General features: G+C 37.4%; 1 protein-coding gene across 1 annotated transcript in view; it reads right to left on the bottom strand.

Annotated features, from left to right (window-relative positions):
- The window catches only part of Mcoln3 (mucolipin TRP cation channel 3), a 36,443-nt gene extending 23,304 nt beyond the window's left edge, over positions 1-13,139 (bottom strand). Inside the window, exons 1-2 of the mRNA XM_015504747.2 lie at positions 12,991-13,139; positions 2,993-3,222 (exon numbers count right to left, since the gene is read on the bottom strand). Of these exons, the coding sequence (XP_015360233.1) occupies positions 2,993-3,220 (228 nt within the window). The 5' untranslated portion in view covers positions 3,221-3,222; positions 12,991-13,139. The remainder of the gene's footprint in view (positions 1-2,992; positions 3,223-12,990) is intronic.
- Between the last annotated feature and the right edge of the window lie 5,236 nt (positions 13,140-18,375).

Genomic DNA, 18,375 nt, shown 5'->3' with positions numbered 1-18,375 from the left:
TTTAAAAATATCCTTTCAACTAATCTCTAAGTTAAAGTATATTAATATAATGTGTTCTTAATATTTAGGCAGGATTGACTCCAGAGTTTCACATGAAACTCAATTGTTCACACACAAAAATCTGTTTCACTGCTCTGCTGCCATAGTAACAGAAACCCTTTCAATCACACCCCAAAGCTTGCTTTACTCTTTCATCTTTTCTTCTCTCCCAATCTATTTCAATATCTACTCTATTCTCCCTCTCCCCCAGCCTCCCCGTTTAGAAAGTGTACTCTGAGCCAGCATAGTGGCATGTTCTATAATCAAAGCAACTCAGGAGGCTGAGGAAGGAGGATCAAAAGTTCAAGGCCAGCCTCAGTAACTTAGCAACCTGTCTGAAAGGACTGGGGATGTGTGGCTCAGTAAAGCACCCCTGGGTTCAATCCTCAGTATCAAAAAAAGACTTAGATCCCAGGGTGAGTCAGGGCATATTTTATATGAAAGGAGGAACAACTCTGAGCACCTATGTGCCATAAACTATTCTAGGAACTTTCCTCATATTTATTAACCAACCCCTTAGCATAGTTCCTAATATAACAAATTTACAAATGAGTTCATAAAGGATCAGAGAAGTTAAACAACTTTTTCAAGTCACAACATTAGCAAGTGTTCAATCAAAATTAGAACCCATACCCAGGAGACTAAATCTAAACTCTCTCCACCCTTTTACACTATGCAAAGCAATGCAGTGCTCCATCAGCAAAGAAATCTTTCCCCTTCTTCCTCCCATTAGGATGTCTGACCAACACCACACGTTCATCCCCTCCACCTAACTTGGCTCCCATTCCTCAGAACCCTCTTTAAGCCAAATGTCCTCATTCAAATTCCAATAAGATGAGAGTTTGATGACCAAAAAAGTCTCCAAAGATTTCCCAGGATATTCTTACCAATTCATTCAAATACATGAATACCTTCCACATGCCAATACTGAGCTGGGTGCTGAGGACATAATGAGGTCATTGCCCTGAAGGGCCTGATGACAGACAAGAGTAAGAGTGACTGAGATTATAATTCAGAGACTAAGCCAGGTAGAGGGAAAGGATGATTCTTAGGAGGGTGCCTGTCATTGTAGACATTTTTCTTCTATTGCTACAAACACAAAAATCTCCAACTTAACAGAAAGACTCCTTTTTTATAAAAAGAGATAAACTGTCACCATGTCACCCTCATTTGCTCAGTGACAAAGTTGCCTTTATGTGATATTTGTTTGATTGCTCAAGTACTAGTAAAGAAACATTACAATAAAGAAACCCTAAGTTTCTTGTTAAAAGCTCACCTAAACACCTTTTACATGCTTATTACCATCAGGCTTAAACCACTGGCCAATTTTCTTGTTGACTACTCTACTAATTATAAGAAAGTTAGATGGACTCCCTAAAAGATTAAAGCACACTGAGAACCTAAGAGTTAGAAGATATAAACCTGAGTTTGAATCTCAGTTCTACTCTTCCAGTTTCCTGACTATGACATGTTATTTTGTCACATTGAGCCTCAGTCCCCTGTGTGTAAAATAGAGATCCCATTACCCACCTCCAATTTGTTGTGAAAATTGAACATGATGATGTCTATAAAAATATTTAGTCTGGTCTACAGAAAATACTCAGTGTGATACCTATTATTATTTCAAGCAATAATACTTTCATTTAGTTGATACATAGTCCCCTATATACAAAACAACACAGATAAACTTTATTGTGACACATTGTTTTAGCACCTGGAAATTAAGATGTTCAATTCAAAGTTGACAAATACTATACTGAGAATCCAGAATCTGTTTTGAGGGTGAAATATTAGAGAGAGAGTACACCTGCCTCTGAAGTCTTGATTCTGCCACTGACTAGCCATATTAGCTTTTTTAAAACTATAAACATCAGTCTCCTTTTCTGCAATATGAGTAATGCTAGTATTTTATTAATTTTAAATAAAATGGTTTGTTGGAATTAAGTAAAATAATATACTAGAACAGAGTATCATCCAAATGTTCATTTCCCTTAACATAACCTCCAGTATTAGAAACACATGCAAGCATTCTACCAACTTCATAGGATTATAGGAATTACCCTTGGTGTCTCCCAGTTACAAAGCAATTAAAATTAGTAATGTCAGGATTTTATTTTTTTCACAAATCTCTCTTTCAACACCAGTTGTCAATCAAAAAGAGAAAGCAAAAATTAACAAAAGAAAAAAAAACCTATCATTTACTTTCACCATTAGCATCTGCTTGTTTTGTTTTGTTTTTCTTCCTTCCTTTCTCCCCGCCCCCCACTCCCTGCCCTATGGTTTTTAACAAGAGATAATTACTCTCATCAGAAGGAAAACATATTTTCAAAAGAATGAATTACAACTACTGTATATAGGCATCACAAAATATGGTTTTCAAAGAAATTTAAAAGATGTCAAGGCAATTAGATTCAAAATTTCCCTATTAATTAAAATGGTTCCATCTCTCACTGGCTATGACAATTTTCATTTAACTTCACATTCTCCCTCTGCATAGTTCTCATGGTCACAGGGCTGTGAGAATCCAAGAACTTGCCTTTAGCAGAAACCTATGACATTTTTTAAGAGAGATAAATGTCCAGAAAACCAAGTAGGAAGGAAAAGGAAGTCCTTCTGTTAGGCAATGTCTAGTTTCCATGGCTGATTTAGAAATCACCCCACAAACACACACACATACACATACTATTAAACCTATTGATTGGAATCCAAATATTAAAATTGTCTATCCCTGAAAACCAATTAGATCTATGGCTAAAATTACAGTTTAATTAAAGATTAAAAGAAAAAAAAAAGCCAAAGCTTTTCACTAATTTTAAGGAGAAAAAGGTTGAGATCCTATGTTTCCTTATTTATTATTCTCCATTATGCGTGAATTTACAAATTATTTTCCATTGTTCTCTTGCTATTTAAAGACGCTTTTACCAAACTCACTCCTGTGATCTGAGCTGCTTACCTGGATAGTCACCATTGCAATTTTTAGAATTTGTATGGCAAGTTTCCATGGCTTTCTACCTCGAGCCCAGAACTTCTCACAAGGATTCATGAAAAAGAATTTGAGTTTTCGCCTCATCTGGTCTTCTAACAGAAGCTTCTCAGATGGAGATGTTTGCTGGTTAAAGGCGCAGCGATTTTCCTCTTCATGAGAAGTGCAGCTACTTATACCTGTCTCAGGATTTTCCATCTCTAGGGAAGAAGATAAACAAGAGCTCTAGTAGGTGAGTGAAAACACAAGTCCATGTTGCTTGAGAGTTCAGGTTAGTTCAGGAAGAAGTCCAAACACAGGTCTGGTATCAAATAAGCACAATTATTCTAAACTGCACTTTATATGCTTATAGAATCAATTAAAATACAAGACATCACATTCTCCATTTATTTCTATTACTAAGGGAATTTCCACCTTGTTGAAAGTTATCAAATTCAAGAGCTGCTCCTATCAGTAAAAGATTATATGCATGTATTATGTATTGTGTGTGTGTGTGTGTGTATACACATAGATAGATATATGCTCTCTATATCATTAAGTAACAGATATACTTAGAGCAAAGATTGGAGACCTGAGATTCTGGGTAAGAACTTCACAGGGCTGGGGATCCAAGATGGTGGGCCAGAGGGAGGCGTCATTCTGTGTCATCCATGACCTGGGTCTCAACTAGTGGGAATACTGCTTTAGCTGAGAGTGGTAGAGGACCCCTCCACAGCTGATCCTGCACAGGAATCACAGCCACTGTGCTGCACAGGGCCCAGGCCCTCAGAGTTAGAAAAGGACTTCCAAGTACTGGCCCATACAAATCTTGCAGGTGCCTTAGCAGAACCACCAGCATAGGCACCACCCCCGCAAAGGACACTCAGCTGCTACCCACATGCAGGAACTCTGGCCGCCACTCCATGTGGACCCCCATCTACTAATGTGGGGCTCCCCCAGTCGCCTCCATCTTGGGATTTAGCAGCTAGCTCCATAGTCCCCTACTCAAGGTAGCCTGCCTGCACCTGAGGACATCACAGGCTCTGAAGAAAGCTTATAGCCACAACTCTGCATGCCACAGCCATCACCGGGCTCCCCCCATCAGACCCAACACCCCATTGCTGAAAGCAGCAGCCTCCATGTTGGGTCACCTCCATCACCATCTTTAGTCAGGGAAACTACCGGTTTGAAACACCCAATAGCCAGGTACCCATAGTTTTCTAATTCCTCCCAATCCCCAGCAGCCTCTAACTCAGCAGAGTGACTGCTCAATTCAAAACAGCTCTCTGTGACAGGTGCGCAGCCACCAGAGTGCAACACACAAGACCCCCAGAGAAAAAGGTTCCTGATTAGGAAGTAGAAAGGAAGAGGGTGAGGGAGATACACTTTAGAGACTAATTTAGGTGGCAGGAACTGTGAGGTCCACATGAGATGAGGAGACCCGGCGCCCTCATCACAGGAGCAGACTTCAAAGGAGATCCTTGAGGTACAGTCTCCCAACAGGATGATGGTGTTATACCCCACTTCCAGGTACCCTGTACCCAAGACCAAACCTCACACCCTGGTAACCCCCACCATCCTGAGGGTGGAGATACCAACTAAGAACAGAAATCCCCACCTACTGGATGAGAAGGAAAGCAGGACTGATCTCCAACCAAAATAATCGTGGTTTCTTCCTTTGAGATTTTTTTTCTTTCTTCTTCCCCTTTATTCTCCCACCCTCACATCCTCGACATATGTGAAACCAAGTATTTTGCATGAATTAGGATATTGAGAACTGAGACGACTGAATAGTTTATTACAGTTGTATTATATATTCTTTTTTCCCTCCAATTTTTACTATTTTAACATTTTTAAATTTTTCTTAATATATATGTGTATTTGTCTTAGGCACTCTACTGACTTTCCACTTACTTGTCTACCCCAAATTATTACCTCTCTATTCTCCTGTTACTAATCTTCTTCTTTAGATTTCTCTTTCACACTTCCTAAGATATAATAACTCTGTATCCTCATCTCATACCTCCTCAGCATATCTCCCTATACCTCACCCCTGGTTCTTTGTCCACCATTAGAAACTGTAAACCTTTTTACAAACCTACGGATTATATTGTAGATAATAATTGAATTCACTATTTCTGTACATTGTGACCAAACTTTAATGTCTTAATAACAACTATTTGTTTTTAGATGGTATTTTGTGTATATTGGGATCTGTTAACATTGCCCTTCCCCTCAAAGGTGAGGTATTGGAACCCTACAGGGGAGCTATAAGTCTAAAGGTAAAACAATAATGCCTCGGATCAACAGAGCTAGAAAGGAAGCAATATGAAAAGACAAGGGAAGAAAATGCCCCAAACAAATTAAGATACCACATTACTAGAATCCATGGCCAGCACAGCAGATGAAATTACAGATAAGGATTTCAGAATGAACATAATCAAAATGTTCTGTGAAATAAAGGATGATATAAGAGAGCAAATACAGGCAGCAAAAGATCATTTCGACAAAGAGCTACATAAGGAAATACAAGAAGCAAAAGATTACTTCAATATGGAGATAGAGGTTCTAAAGAAAAACCAAACAGAAATCCTTAAAATAAAAGAAACAATAAACAAAATTAAAAGCTCAATTGAAAGCATCACCAACAGATTAGACCACTTGGAAGATAGGACCTCAGATAATGAAGACAAAATATATAAAAGAATGTAGACTACACAGTGAAAATGGTAAGAAATCATGAGCAGAACATTCAAGAAATATGGGATAGCATAAAAAGACCAAATTTAAGAGTGATTGGGATAGAGGAAGGCATAGAGTTCCTAACCTAAGGAATGAACAATCTATTCAATGAAATAATATCAGAAAATTTTCCAAACACGAACGAATTAGAAAACCAAATTCAAGAGGCTTACAAGATACCAATGTACAAAATCCACAACAGATCCACACCAAGGCACATTATAATGAAAATGCCTAACATATAGAATAAGGATATAATATTAAAAACCATGAGAAAAAAATCAGATTACATATAGGGGGAAACTAATTAGGTTATACGCAGATTTTTTTAACCCAGACCCTGAAAGCTAAAAGATCCTAGAACAATATATATCAAGCTCTGAAAGAAAATGGATGCCAACCCCCCCAAAAAAAATTTGTATCCAACAAAATTAAGCTTTAGATTTGATAATGAAATAAAAACCTTCCATGATAAACAAAAGTTAAAAGAATTTACAGCTAGAAAACTTGCACTACAGAACATCCTTGGCAAAATATTCTATGAAGAAGAAGTGAAAAACAACAATGAAAATCAGCAGAGGGAGCAACTAAGAACAGAGCAGGGAGGAAGAGCAGGAAGAAAAGATTAACATTAAACAGATACATGAGGTGGGATGGAAAGGGAGAGAAAGGGAAATTGCATGGTAATAGAGGGAGACCCTCATTGTTATACAAAACTACATATAAGAGGTTGTGAGGGGAATGGGAAAATAAACAAGGAGAGAAATGAATTACAGTGGATGGGGTAGTGAGAGAAGATGGGAGGGGAGGGAGGGGGGATAGTAGAGGATAAGAAAGGTAGCAGAATACAACAGTTACTAATAGGGCATTATGTAAAAATGTGGATGTGTAACCGATGTGATTCTGCAATCTGTATTTGGGGTAAAATTGGGAGTTCATAACCAACTTGAATCTATTGTATGAAATATGATATGTCAATAGCTTTATAATGTTTTGAACAACCAATAAAAAAATAAATTAAAAAAAAAAAAGAAAATCAGCAGAGGGAGGAATTACACTAAAGGAAAAGCTAATCAAAGGAAAACCCAAGTCAAGTTAAATAACAAAAATGACTGGGAATACAAATCATGTCTCAAAAATAATCCTGAATGTTAATAGCGTAAACTCACCAATCAAAAGATACAGGCTAGCTGATTGGATAAAAAAAAACATGATGCCTCCAAGAGACTCATCTCATAGGAAAAGTCATACACAGACTGAAGGTGAAAGGTTGGGAAAAAGCATATCACTCATAGGCACTACAGAAGCAAGCAGGGGTTTCCATCCTCATATCAAATAAAGTAGACTTCCAGCTAAAGTTAATCAAAAGGGACAAAGAAGGACATTTCATACTGCTCATGAATATTGGATATATATATATATATATATCCCAAACAATGGAGCATCTATGTTCATCAAACAAACTCTTCTGAAGTTCAAGAGTTAAATTGATCACAACACAATAATTCTGGGTGACTTTAATACACCTCTTTCACCACTGGATATATCTTCTAAACAAAAGCTGAACAAAGAAACTATAGAACTCAATAATAAACAATAACTAAGACTTAGCTTACATATATATACAATATTTCATCCTTCAACAAGTGAATACACTTTCTTCTCAGCAGCACATGAATCCTTCTCTAAAATAGACCAAATATTATGCCACAAAGCAAATACAAAAAATTAGAGATACTACCCTGCATTCTATCAGATCATAATGCAATGAAATTAGAAATCAATGAAAAAAAAAAAGAAATCAATGATACAATAAAAAATAAAAACTACTCCAACCGCTGGAGACTAAATAGTATGCTACTGAATGAACAATGGGTTGCAAAAGACATCAAGGAGGAGATTAAAAAATTCTTAGAGGTAAATTAGAACACTGATACAACAAATCAAAATCTCTGGAACACTATGAAGGCAGTACTAAGAGGAAAGTTCATTGCATGGAGTTTATTCCTTGAAAGAAGAAAAAGTCAACAAATTAATGACCTAACACTACATCTCAAAGCCCTAGGAAAAGAATAAATCAACACCAAAAGCAGTAGAAGACAGGAAATAATTAAAATCAGAGCTGAAATCAATGAAATTGAAATTTTTTTAAAAAATGAAAAAATTGACAAAACAAAAAGTTGGCTCTTTGAAGAAATAAATTTAAAAAATAGGCAAACCTTTAGCCATGATAACAAAGAGAAGGAGAGAGAAAACTCAAATCAAACATACGTGATGAAAAAAAAATATATATATATCACAACAGACACTACAGAAATACAAAAAATAATTAGAAATTATTTTGAATACTTGTACTCTAATAAAATAGAGAATATGGAAGGCATCAATAAATTTATAGAGGCATATGATATGAGTTGTCCAAATTGAATCAGGATGATATACACAATTTAAACAGATCAATTTCAAGCAAGGAAATATAAGATGCCATTAGAAGCCTACCAACCAAGAAAATCCCAGGACCAGATGGATACACAGCTGAGTTCTACAAGACCTATAAAGAAGAACTAATACCTATACTATACAAATTCTTTTGTGAAATAGAAAAAGAGGGAGTACTTCCAAACTCATTCTATGAGGCCAATATCAACCTTATTCCAAAACTAGGCAAAGACTCATCAAAGGAAAAAAAAAAAACCAAAACTTTAGACCAATATCTCTAATGAACATAGATGCAAAAATTCTCAATAAAATTCTGGCAAATCGAATACAAAAACATCAAAAAGATAGTGCACCATGATCAAGTGGGGTTCATCCCAGCGATGCAAGGTTGGTTCGGAAACCAATAAATGTAATTCATCACATCAATAGACTTAAAGATAAGAATCATATAATCACCTCAATTGATGCAGAAAAAGCATTCAACAAAATACAACACCCAGGGCTGGGGTTGTAGTTCAGTGGTAGAGTGCTTGCAGGTGTGAGGCCCTAGATTCAATCCTCAACACCACATTAAAAATAAAGAAGTAAATTAAATTTTTAAAAAAACTCAACATCATAAAAGCTATCTATGCTAAGCCTAAGGCCAACACCATTCTAGATGGAAAAAAATTGAAAGCATTCCCTCTAAAAACTGGAAAAAGTCAAGGATTGGCACCAAAATAGACTGGCAGACCAATGGTACAGAATAGAGGACACAGAGACTAACCCACATAATTACAGTTTTCTTATATTAAACAAAGGTGCCAAAAACATACATTAGAGAAAAGACAGCTTCTTCAACAAATGGTGCTGGGGAAACTGGAAATCCATATGTAACAAAATGAAATAAAACCCCTATCTCTCACCATGCACAAAATTCAACTCAAAGTGGATCAAAGACCTAGGAATTAAACCAGAGACACTGAGCCTATTAGAAGAAAAAGTAGGCCAAAATCTCCATCATATCGGATTAGGCCCCAACTTCCTTAATGAGACTCCTATAGCACAAGAATTTAAATCAAGAATCAATAAATGGGATAGACTCAAACTAAAAAGCTTCTTCTCAGGAAAAGAAACAATCTGTGAGGTGAATAGAGAGCCTACATCCTGGGAGCAAATTTTTACCACTTGCACATCAGATGGAGCGCTAATCTCTAGAGTATAAAAAGAACCCAAAAAAGCTAAACACCAAAACACAAACAGCCCAATCAATAAATGGGCCAAGGAACTGAACAGACACCTCTCAGAAGAGGATATACAATCAATCAACAAATACATGAAAATGTTCAACATCTCTAGCAATTAGAGAAAAGCAAATCACAACTACTCTAAGATTTCATTTCACTCCAATCAGAATGGCAGCTGTTAAGAACACAAACAACAATAAGTGTTGGTGAGGATGTGAGGAGAAATATACACTCATACATTGCTGGTGGGACTGCAAATTGGTGCAGCCAATATGGAAAGCAGTATGGAGATTCCTTGGAAAACTGGGAATGGAACCACCTTTTGACCCAGCTATCACACTCCTTGATCTATACCCAAAGGACTTAAAAACATCATACTACAGTGACACAGCCACATCAATTTTTACAGCAGCGCAATTCACAACAGCTTAACTGTTTACCAACCTAAATGCCCTTCAGTAGATGAATAGATAAAAAAAATGTGGTATATATACACAATGGAATATTGTTCTGTGATAAAAGAGAATAAAATCATGGCATTTGCAGGTAAATGGATGGAGTTGGAGAATATAATGCTAAGTAAGTTAGCCAATCCCCAAAAACCAAATGCTGAATGTTTTCTCTGGTAAGGAGGCTGATTCATAGTGGGGTTGGGAGGCAGAGCCTGGGAGGAATAGATAAACACTGGATAGGGCAAGAGGGTGGAAGGGGAAGGAGGGGGCATGAGGGTAAAAAAAAAATGGTGGAATGAGATGGATATCATTACCCTAAGTACATTTATGAAGACACAAATGGTGTAAATATACTTTATATACAACCAGAGGTATGAAAAATTGTGCTTGTATATGTAATGAATTATAATGCATTCTGCTGAATTAAAAAAAAAGAACTTCAGAGGGTAGGTGGACTTTGAAATTACATGCAACATTTTATGTATATGTGGATATGGTCACTTTTTCTCTGGGGAGAAACTAAAACTTTAATAAAAAAATTTTTTTTAAGTTTAAAAGCGCTGAGTGGTAGGTAATAGGGTGTACGGTAGAGAAGCAAGATCTGGTTTGGTTTCTATTCTACAGTTTAACACTTGTGTGACTTGATGCAAGTCACTCAGACACCTCAGTTTCCTGTCCTGTAAAATAGAAATAATGATATCTACCCTCATACGATTATAACAAGCATTAAATAAAAATGCAAATAAAGCTCTAGCATAATGTCTACCTCTGCTTACCCTCTACCCTCAGCAGATAGGGCAGTTTTCTAAACAGCCAATAAGGTTCTTCAGAGCATTGTGAACCTCAGGGAACTGAGATGCTCTACAAAGGGGAGAGCAGTTACTCAGTTGCAGTCCAATTCCCAACTAGCCCCATCACTTGTTTCTGCTTTTCACTGCAGACCTTATATTTATATAATACACTTTACTTTTCAAAGTATTTGATATCTATTGTTTCTTTTGTCACTTTGAAAAGGGTGAGGTGGCTTTTCCAAAGTAATGGAGAAAGTCACTCCAAAGATTGGGACTTATCTTGGATTTTCCCCCAAACTAATTTTGATACTATGGAAACCTGTTCAAAATAAAATATCCCAAACCACCAAGAGAGTAAAATCCTTCCAGACAGAATAGAAAGACTGGTTGTTTGTTGTTTTCATAGCTTATACAAACAGCAATGAAGGGGGAATAATACAACCTACATTTATACACTACCTGGCAAGTCACTATTTAGGTACCACACAGTTTTCTAAGTCTAGAAACCACATTTGATTTGGATTCCAACATTCTTGGCAAACCCCAAACACTTCCAAGAAATAGTTGTTGGTTATAAAAGCTAGCCATGGGGAACATTTTTAAACTCTTGATTAATAAGAAACATTAATAAGGATATCGCTGAATGAATAAAGTATAAAGCATGTTTACCAAGTAGCATATGCAGTACCTTCAAAATGAAGTAATTGTGATAGAACTTATTAAAGTGTGGCTCTTACGTTTGTGGATAAAATGTAATGATGAGGAATAATTCTTAGATTAAGACAAAAGAGAGAGAAAAAAGTTAATATCTTGTATTTTCAAACAAAACATTTAATTTTCTTCTTTTAAAAAGTAAACTATTTGAGCCAGCATTTAAGAAGACTTTTACTATCGGACTTATTACAAAGATGATTTATGTTGATAAAATTTTCATATGAATACCAACATAAAAACGAAGTTGCTAATAATATTTTTATGGACTACAGAGTTAAGAGCACATTAAGCTCTTTCCGTTTTGATATGGAGAAGATGAAACCTTAAACAAGGCAGCCACACACCGTGTAACAATAACCCACAGGAACAGAGAGAACATGAGCCAACCACCATTAATTTATTTAGTACATCGCACCAAGTTGCTCCGGAAGCCAACATTACATTCACAAAGACAGGAGGTTCATTCAATTGGCTGCAAACGTTAATTTTACCTGTCTCAAAAACTCTCCTGAGGGTGCAGTTTGCTAACTGCAAATTGCTGGAATCCCCAGTAGCAAAAGGCACCTTGGCAGCTACTTTTTGCATCTACCCGGAAGGCACTAGGAGTGCAAGGTATGCACAGACCCCATCAAAATAATTGGTGTGAACATACTTTATATACAAACAGAGATATGAAAAAAAAATGTTCTCTATGTGTAATAAGAATTGTGATGCATTCTGCTGTCATGTACTTAAAAAAATAAAACAACAACCACAACAAAAAAGTCTATCCCAGGTATGAAGCATGCTCTGATACATGTAAATCACTGATTTACAGCTGTCAGAGGCTTAACTGGATTGAGCTGCAGGAAATTAGAGACAGGGAATCTGTGTAAATGGTGAAAGCCTCTGAGTTGGTGACAAAGTGATTCAACCTTTCCAATTTCACCTGACACAAAACTTCAGCAACAAGCGTTACTACTCCTCTGTGAGGTGGTAGGAGGTGCGAGATGCCGCGCTGACCCAGAGCAGTCGGCCTGTGAGCTCCTAAGCTCTTTGGCCCGCTAAAGCTCCCCTGGCAGCTGTTTTCCGCCAGGACCGAGACCCACTGTAGACCCAATTCCACTCCCTGACCACACGCCTCTACTAAAGGGACAATCCGAGTTAATAGCAGCGGGCTGAGCAACTTCAAGACCATCCCCGAGCTCCAGGAAGTCAATGCAGAGTGCAGCCTCTCAGGGTAGAGACTCTGGGTCGGAGGTGGCTTTCTGCTCTCGGAGTCCAGGACCCTGGCTTTTGAGTGGGCGGAGGCCTGGCGGGAGCTGATGGGCCGAGCTCACCCGCCGCAGCTACCACCTGGGGCTAACCCAGACCAGGCGCGCCGAACCCACGGGACCCCGGAGACCGGGACCCTACCCCCAGCCCGCGCGTGCTACTAACTGACCTTTAGCCAGCGATGGAACTGGCTTTGTGCCAAACAGCTGCATCTCGCACCCCGCTCCCACCTCTGTGCCTTCCATGGCGTCAAAAGCCCTGTCCTCCAGCTTTGCGTCACCTACAGCTCGCTACACAGTGGTCCCTCCCTGCGCGCGAAGCGCTGTTCCCACGACACCTGATGCCTCCGGGTGGCACCTGGTGCGGCTCACCTGTGGCTCCCGGCGCGAGGAGGGGGCGCCCAGTGGGGAACAACCGAGCGACTGGGCGAGGAGGCGTCAAATCTGCTCAGCAGCTGGGGCGTGCTGCATGTCAGCGCATTGCCCGAGCAGCCTCTGAGGCTCCGCTCCGCCCAGAGTCCAACGTGAGCCTGGCATCCTCCCTCCCCTGGCCGCTTTAACCCGTGACCCTCCTCCCCACTGCTCAGCTTCTTTTCCACGCCCTTTCTGGGGCAGCCGTTTAGCAGGACGGGTGGACAAAGCAGCCCTCTGAAGGACTCCGGTGCTGTCCGAGTGCTTTGGCACCCTCTCCCCTTGCGCCCCTTGCTTTCATAGTAAACACCCCTACTTCATGGTGTGGTGCAGGTGCCTGGGCTCGGGCCTCATAGGGGCCAGGGCCACTCCTCCTGGTCCATTCCTCTCCAGTGATTTGTAGGACTTACACCCAATATTGGATGAACAGCACCTAGCACGTGTAAGAGCACAGTCCACTCCAAGGCCTGTCATTCTGATTTTGGCGTACAAGGTGAAATTCTGAAGTATAAGACATCAAGCCCGAGCCTTGTGCCCTCCTTGGTTCTTCAGACAAGTACCATGAAAATAAGACTATAAACCGGACTCTTCTCGAGGCTGGGCAGTGGGACGAAGAGCCCTGGGAGCCTCTTAGAAACAATGTGATTAGAAGCACCTAAAGTAGACTTTGAACTGTAACTTTTTTTTTTTTTCATGAATTTAACCTTAGTCTACTCCTTATCAGGAATGGATCAGGAACTTTGATTTTAATTACAATCATTTTGGATTTGCTTTATTTATTTATTTATTTATTTATTTATTTATTTATTTGATTTTCGTTATTTGGGGCCACAGGTAAGTTTGTAAATGCCAGTAAATTTCCTTAGCACGATATTCCGGAAATTGTATCAAGAGTTGTCAGAGGCCCCGCGCTGTGGCGCATGTTTGTAATCCCAGCGGCTCAGGAAGCCAGCCTTAGCAAAAATGAGGCATTAAGCAATTCAGTGAGACCCTGTCTCTAAATAAAATACAAAATAGGGCTGGGGATATGGCTCAGTGGGCAAGTGTCCCTGAGTTCAATCCCTGGTATTCCACCCCCCTCTGCCCCTGCAAAAAAAAGAGCTGTCAGACATAGATCAGTTTGCCATAGCAATTTATAAATGGAATTATCTTTTCTTGTAATGGCATACAATAATTTTTTGCTGTTCATTAGCCTGAATCCCAAGTGTTGTAGAGAAGGTAGATAGATGCCTAAAAGATATAATTGGCACACTCAATTCTCAAGTGCAATTTGAAAAATATAATCTCTAATGCCCATTTGCTGCCACACAATTTAACACTATCTCCTTACTGTAACATTGAACTTATGGCGGTGGTGAGAGTTTACAATGTGTGATTGTTCGGGACAATCTGAGTCATGGGAAGGCTTATAGGCATAAAGGATAGCCTTCTCTCCCTCACTTAATTCTATTTAGAGCTGAGTTATTCAGACCCATGAATGAAAAAAGCTAGGCTTTGGAGTCACACTAATGGGGTCCCAAATTCCCTTCTATTCCACTTACTGACCAGCCTCTAGAAATTATTTACTCTTTCCACCTCTCTATTTATTTTATGTTGAATTGTCTAATAGATGGAATGGTGAATTTTAATTAATATGATGCATATAGAGCACTCATTACTGTGCCTGGCATATTTTGATTCTGTTTTTTTAAATGTGCTTGAGAATGTTGATTCTGTTTTTTTAAAGATCTAAATTAATGAAAAGATACACTGTGTTCATCAATTGCAATGCTTAATTCTATTAGGATGTCAGTTTTTAACCAAGTTCATTTATAGACTCTACCCATTCTCAAGGAAAATTCCAGCAAGCTATTTTATAGAAATTGACAAGATGATTCTAAAATCCATATGGAAATGCAAGGAACCTAGAATGACCAAGGTTCATTGGTCTGGAGGATTTTCCCTACCTGATTCCAAGCCATCTAATGTAACTATATAAGCAAAACAGTTTGGTGTCGGAAAAAAGAGACAAATAGAATATATATAAACTATAGAACAGAGTCCAAAATAGACTCACATGCATGTACCTGTTCAGTTGATTTGTTTCAAAGGTGTCAAGTAATATAAGGGAGAAAATTAACCTTAACAATCAACAAAGTGTTATTACGGGCTCAAAGAAGTACACTGACACCAAGTAAAAGAAAGGAAATGCTAATAATTCCAAGATTTAGGTAAACATTTCTGGAAAGCAGGGCAGGAGCTCAAGAAAGAGAAGCAGTTAAGATCTAATCAGTCAATCTTGCTTTTAAATATTGCCTTGTTTTAAGTGTGTGTTCCTGGGGCTGTTGGGGAGTTGTTTTTGCAAATAAAATGAATGTCAATACATTTACACACATGAAAGATACTTCCAGAAGTAAGTCTTGGAAGCAAGAAAGCCTCTAAATTGGCAGTTTCAACATATGACTCTGTGTAATACTACTGCTGTCGCTAGGAGATAAAAATGTTATTTGAATATTACCCAATCAATTCATTCGCTGCATTTTCCAGTATTTGAGTCATGTGCTGCATAAGGATATTTTGGTCAGCAACACACTGCATACATGATGGTGGTCTCATAAGATTATAATGAAGCTGAAAAATTCCTATCATCTAGGGATGTTGTAGGCATCACAAAATCTTAGCACAACATATTACTCATGTTTATGATGATGCTGATGTAAACAAATCTGATGCATTGCCAGTCATGTAAAAGGGCAACACACACAATTATACACAGTATATAATACTCAATAGTAATAACAAATGATTATGTTACTGGCTTATGTACTTACCACGGATACTTTTTAAAAAAATTTTTGTAGTTGTAGATGGACAATATGCCTTTATTTTATTTGTTTATTTTTATGCAGTACTAAGGATCAAACCCAGTGCCTCACACATGTGAGGCAAGCACTCTGCCACTGAGCTAAAGCCCCAGCCCCCATACTATACTTTTTATTGTTATTTTAGAGTGTACCCCTTCTACTTATATAAAACAAAAGTTCACTGTAAAATAGCCTTGGACCGATCCTTCAGGTAAAAGCATTGTTACCAGAAGAGATGACTGTTCACACATGCTGTTGCCCCTGGAGACCTTCCAGTGGGACAGATGTGGATGTGGAAGACACTGATATTAATGATCCTAGTCTTGTGTGGGCTTGGGATGATGTGCATGCTTTTTGGTTTTTAACAAAAATTTTCAAAGGTAAAAATAGTAATAATAGAAAAATCTTATAGAACAAGGACATAAAGAATATTTTCATACGATTGTACCATGTGTTTATGTTTTAAGCTGTTATTATGAGAGTCAAGTTTAAAACTTAAAAATGTATAAAGTAAGACTGCTATAATTTGTTAATAAAGAAGGAAATTTTGAAATAAATTTGATATAGCTTAAGTGCAGTGTTCACAGTCTACAGTAATGTCCTTGGCCTTTATATTCTTTCACTATTCACTCAGAGAAAATTCCAGTTTTGAAAGCTCCATTCACAGTAAGTGTCTGATAAGGTATAGTATTTAAAAAAAAAACTTTTATACCACATATTTACCATACCTTTTCTATGTTTGGATATGTTTAAAAACAAATACTCAGCAATGTTTTACAATTGCCTACAGTATTCAGTATAGTAACATGCTGTGCAGATTTGTAGCGTAGGAGTAATAGGCTATCCCATATAACTAGTTGTATATAGACTACACATCTAGGTTTTTGTAAGTATACTCTATGATGTTCACACAGCACTGAAATTACCTGATACATTTCTCAGAGTTTGCCCTTGTTAATATAGAAGCATGACTGTATTCACTAAAGTATATAAAAAAAGATGAAATATTTTCATTATTAAAAAAAATTAATTGGGCTGAGGTTGTGGCTCAGTGGTAGAGCACTCACCTAACATGTGTGAGGCCCCGGGTTCAATCCTCAGCACCACATAAAATAAATAACTAAAAATAAAGGTATTGTGTCCAACTACAACTAAAAAATAAATATTAAAAAAAGTTAATTAGAACAGACTTTATATATAATCAGAGATATGATAAATTATTGTGTAATTGTGTATTAAGAATTGTAATAATAAATAAATAAATAAGTAAATGAGGCAAAAAGAAAGTTAACTGGTTTTCCAATGAAGAATATGTATTTTTTATGAGTATCAGTATATATGAATACTATTTCCTTTTTGAGAAGAACTAGACCATATTAACCAAAGCCTAACTAATAAATTCTCCAAATTAAATAAAAAAGAAACCAATAAAACACTCAGTTGTATGAAAGAAAAAAAAAGTTAGTTTATATAAAGCAATATATGCCCTATGTTCAATATGATAATGCTTTTGGAAGCACTTTTAACAACTGAACCAACATCAAATGCAGAATAAGAGAAATTTTATCACCTCTAGATATTTATCACAAAGTAAAAATATCAAATAAAGTGATTATTTTATGTCTTAAATTGCCATTGACAGAATAACTTAAAATATTAGTCTTATTTTTCACTTAAAAATATTTTTTAGAATTAGTTTGTATCAATGCTTCCTTGTTTTAATGATTTTTATTATAAAATATCTATAACAGGCCAGGTATGGTGGCAGATTTCAGCTACTTGGAAAGCAGAAACAGGAGGATCACAAGTTTGAGGCCACTTTCAGCAACTTAGCAAAACCCTGTCTAAAAATAAAAAATAGAAAGGGCTGGTGATGTACTTCAGTGGTAAAATGCCCCTGGGTTAAATCCCCAGTACCAAAAAAAGGTGGGGGGAGAGGCTTGGTGCTGGGGATACAGCTCAGTAGTGAAGCATTTGCCTAGCAAGCACATGGCTGGCGATTCAATTCTTAATTCCACACACGCACACACAAACTATAACAGCAATCATTATTATATATAATTGAAATATTTAATCTCGTTCAATATACTGGTTCACAGTAATAATAAACCATGCTTTTATTATCTTTTTTAAACGAAAAGAAATCCTTGGAACTTTTAGCATAATTCTAACACAGAAAAACTATTCACTGTTTATTCTTACTCCCTACATTTTAAGAACATCTAAATAAAATGGTATGAAAAATACAAAATAACTTATAATTTTAGAAATTTCAATTTTTTTCTATTCCTGAATTCCAGTGATTAACATCTGTTTGAAATTTGGAAACACTTCTATGATAACCAATAGATCCTCATGACATCCTTGGTATCTGGTGGATAGAAGGGGACTTTTTTTCCTTATTTCCCAGATATTCTTGCCATGTCAAAATTGTATTTGCTTTATAGTAACAGCTCAGCTGAAGTCTCAGGTAGTATGGGTGTTAAGTCACACATATGTAAAC

This window comes from Marmota marmota, unplaced genomic scaffold (genome assembly GCF_001458135.2).
Source record: "Marmota marmota marmota unplaced genomic scaffold, marMar, whole genome shotgun sequence".
In the NCBI taxonomy this organism is placed as follows: domain Eukaryota; kingdom Metazoa; phylum Chordata; class Mammalia; order Rodentia; family Sciuridae; genus Marmota; species Marmota marmota.
Note: the sequence above shows the minus strand (reverse complement) of the source record. Positions and strands in the feature narration are given on the sequence as shown.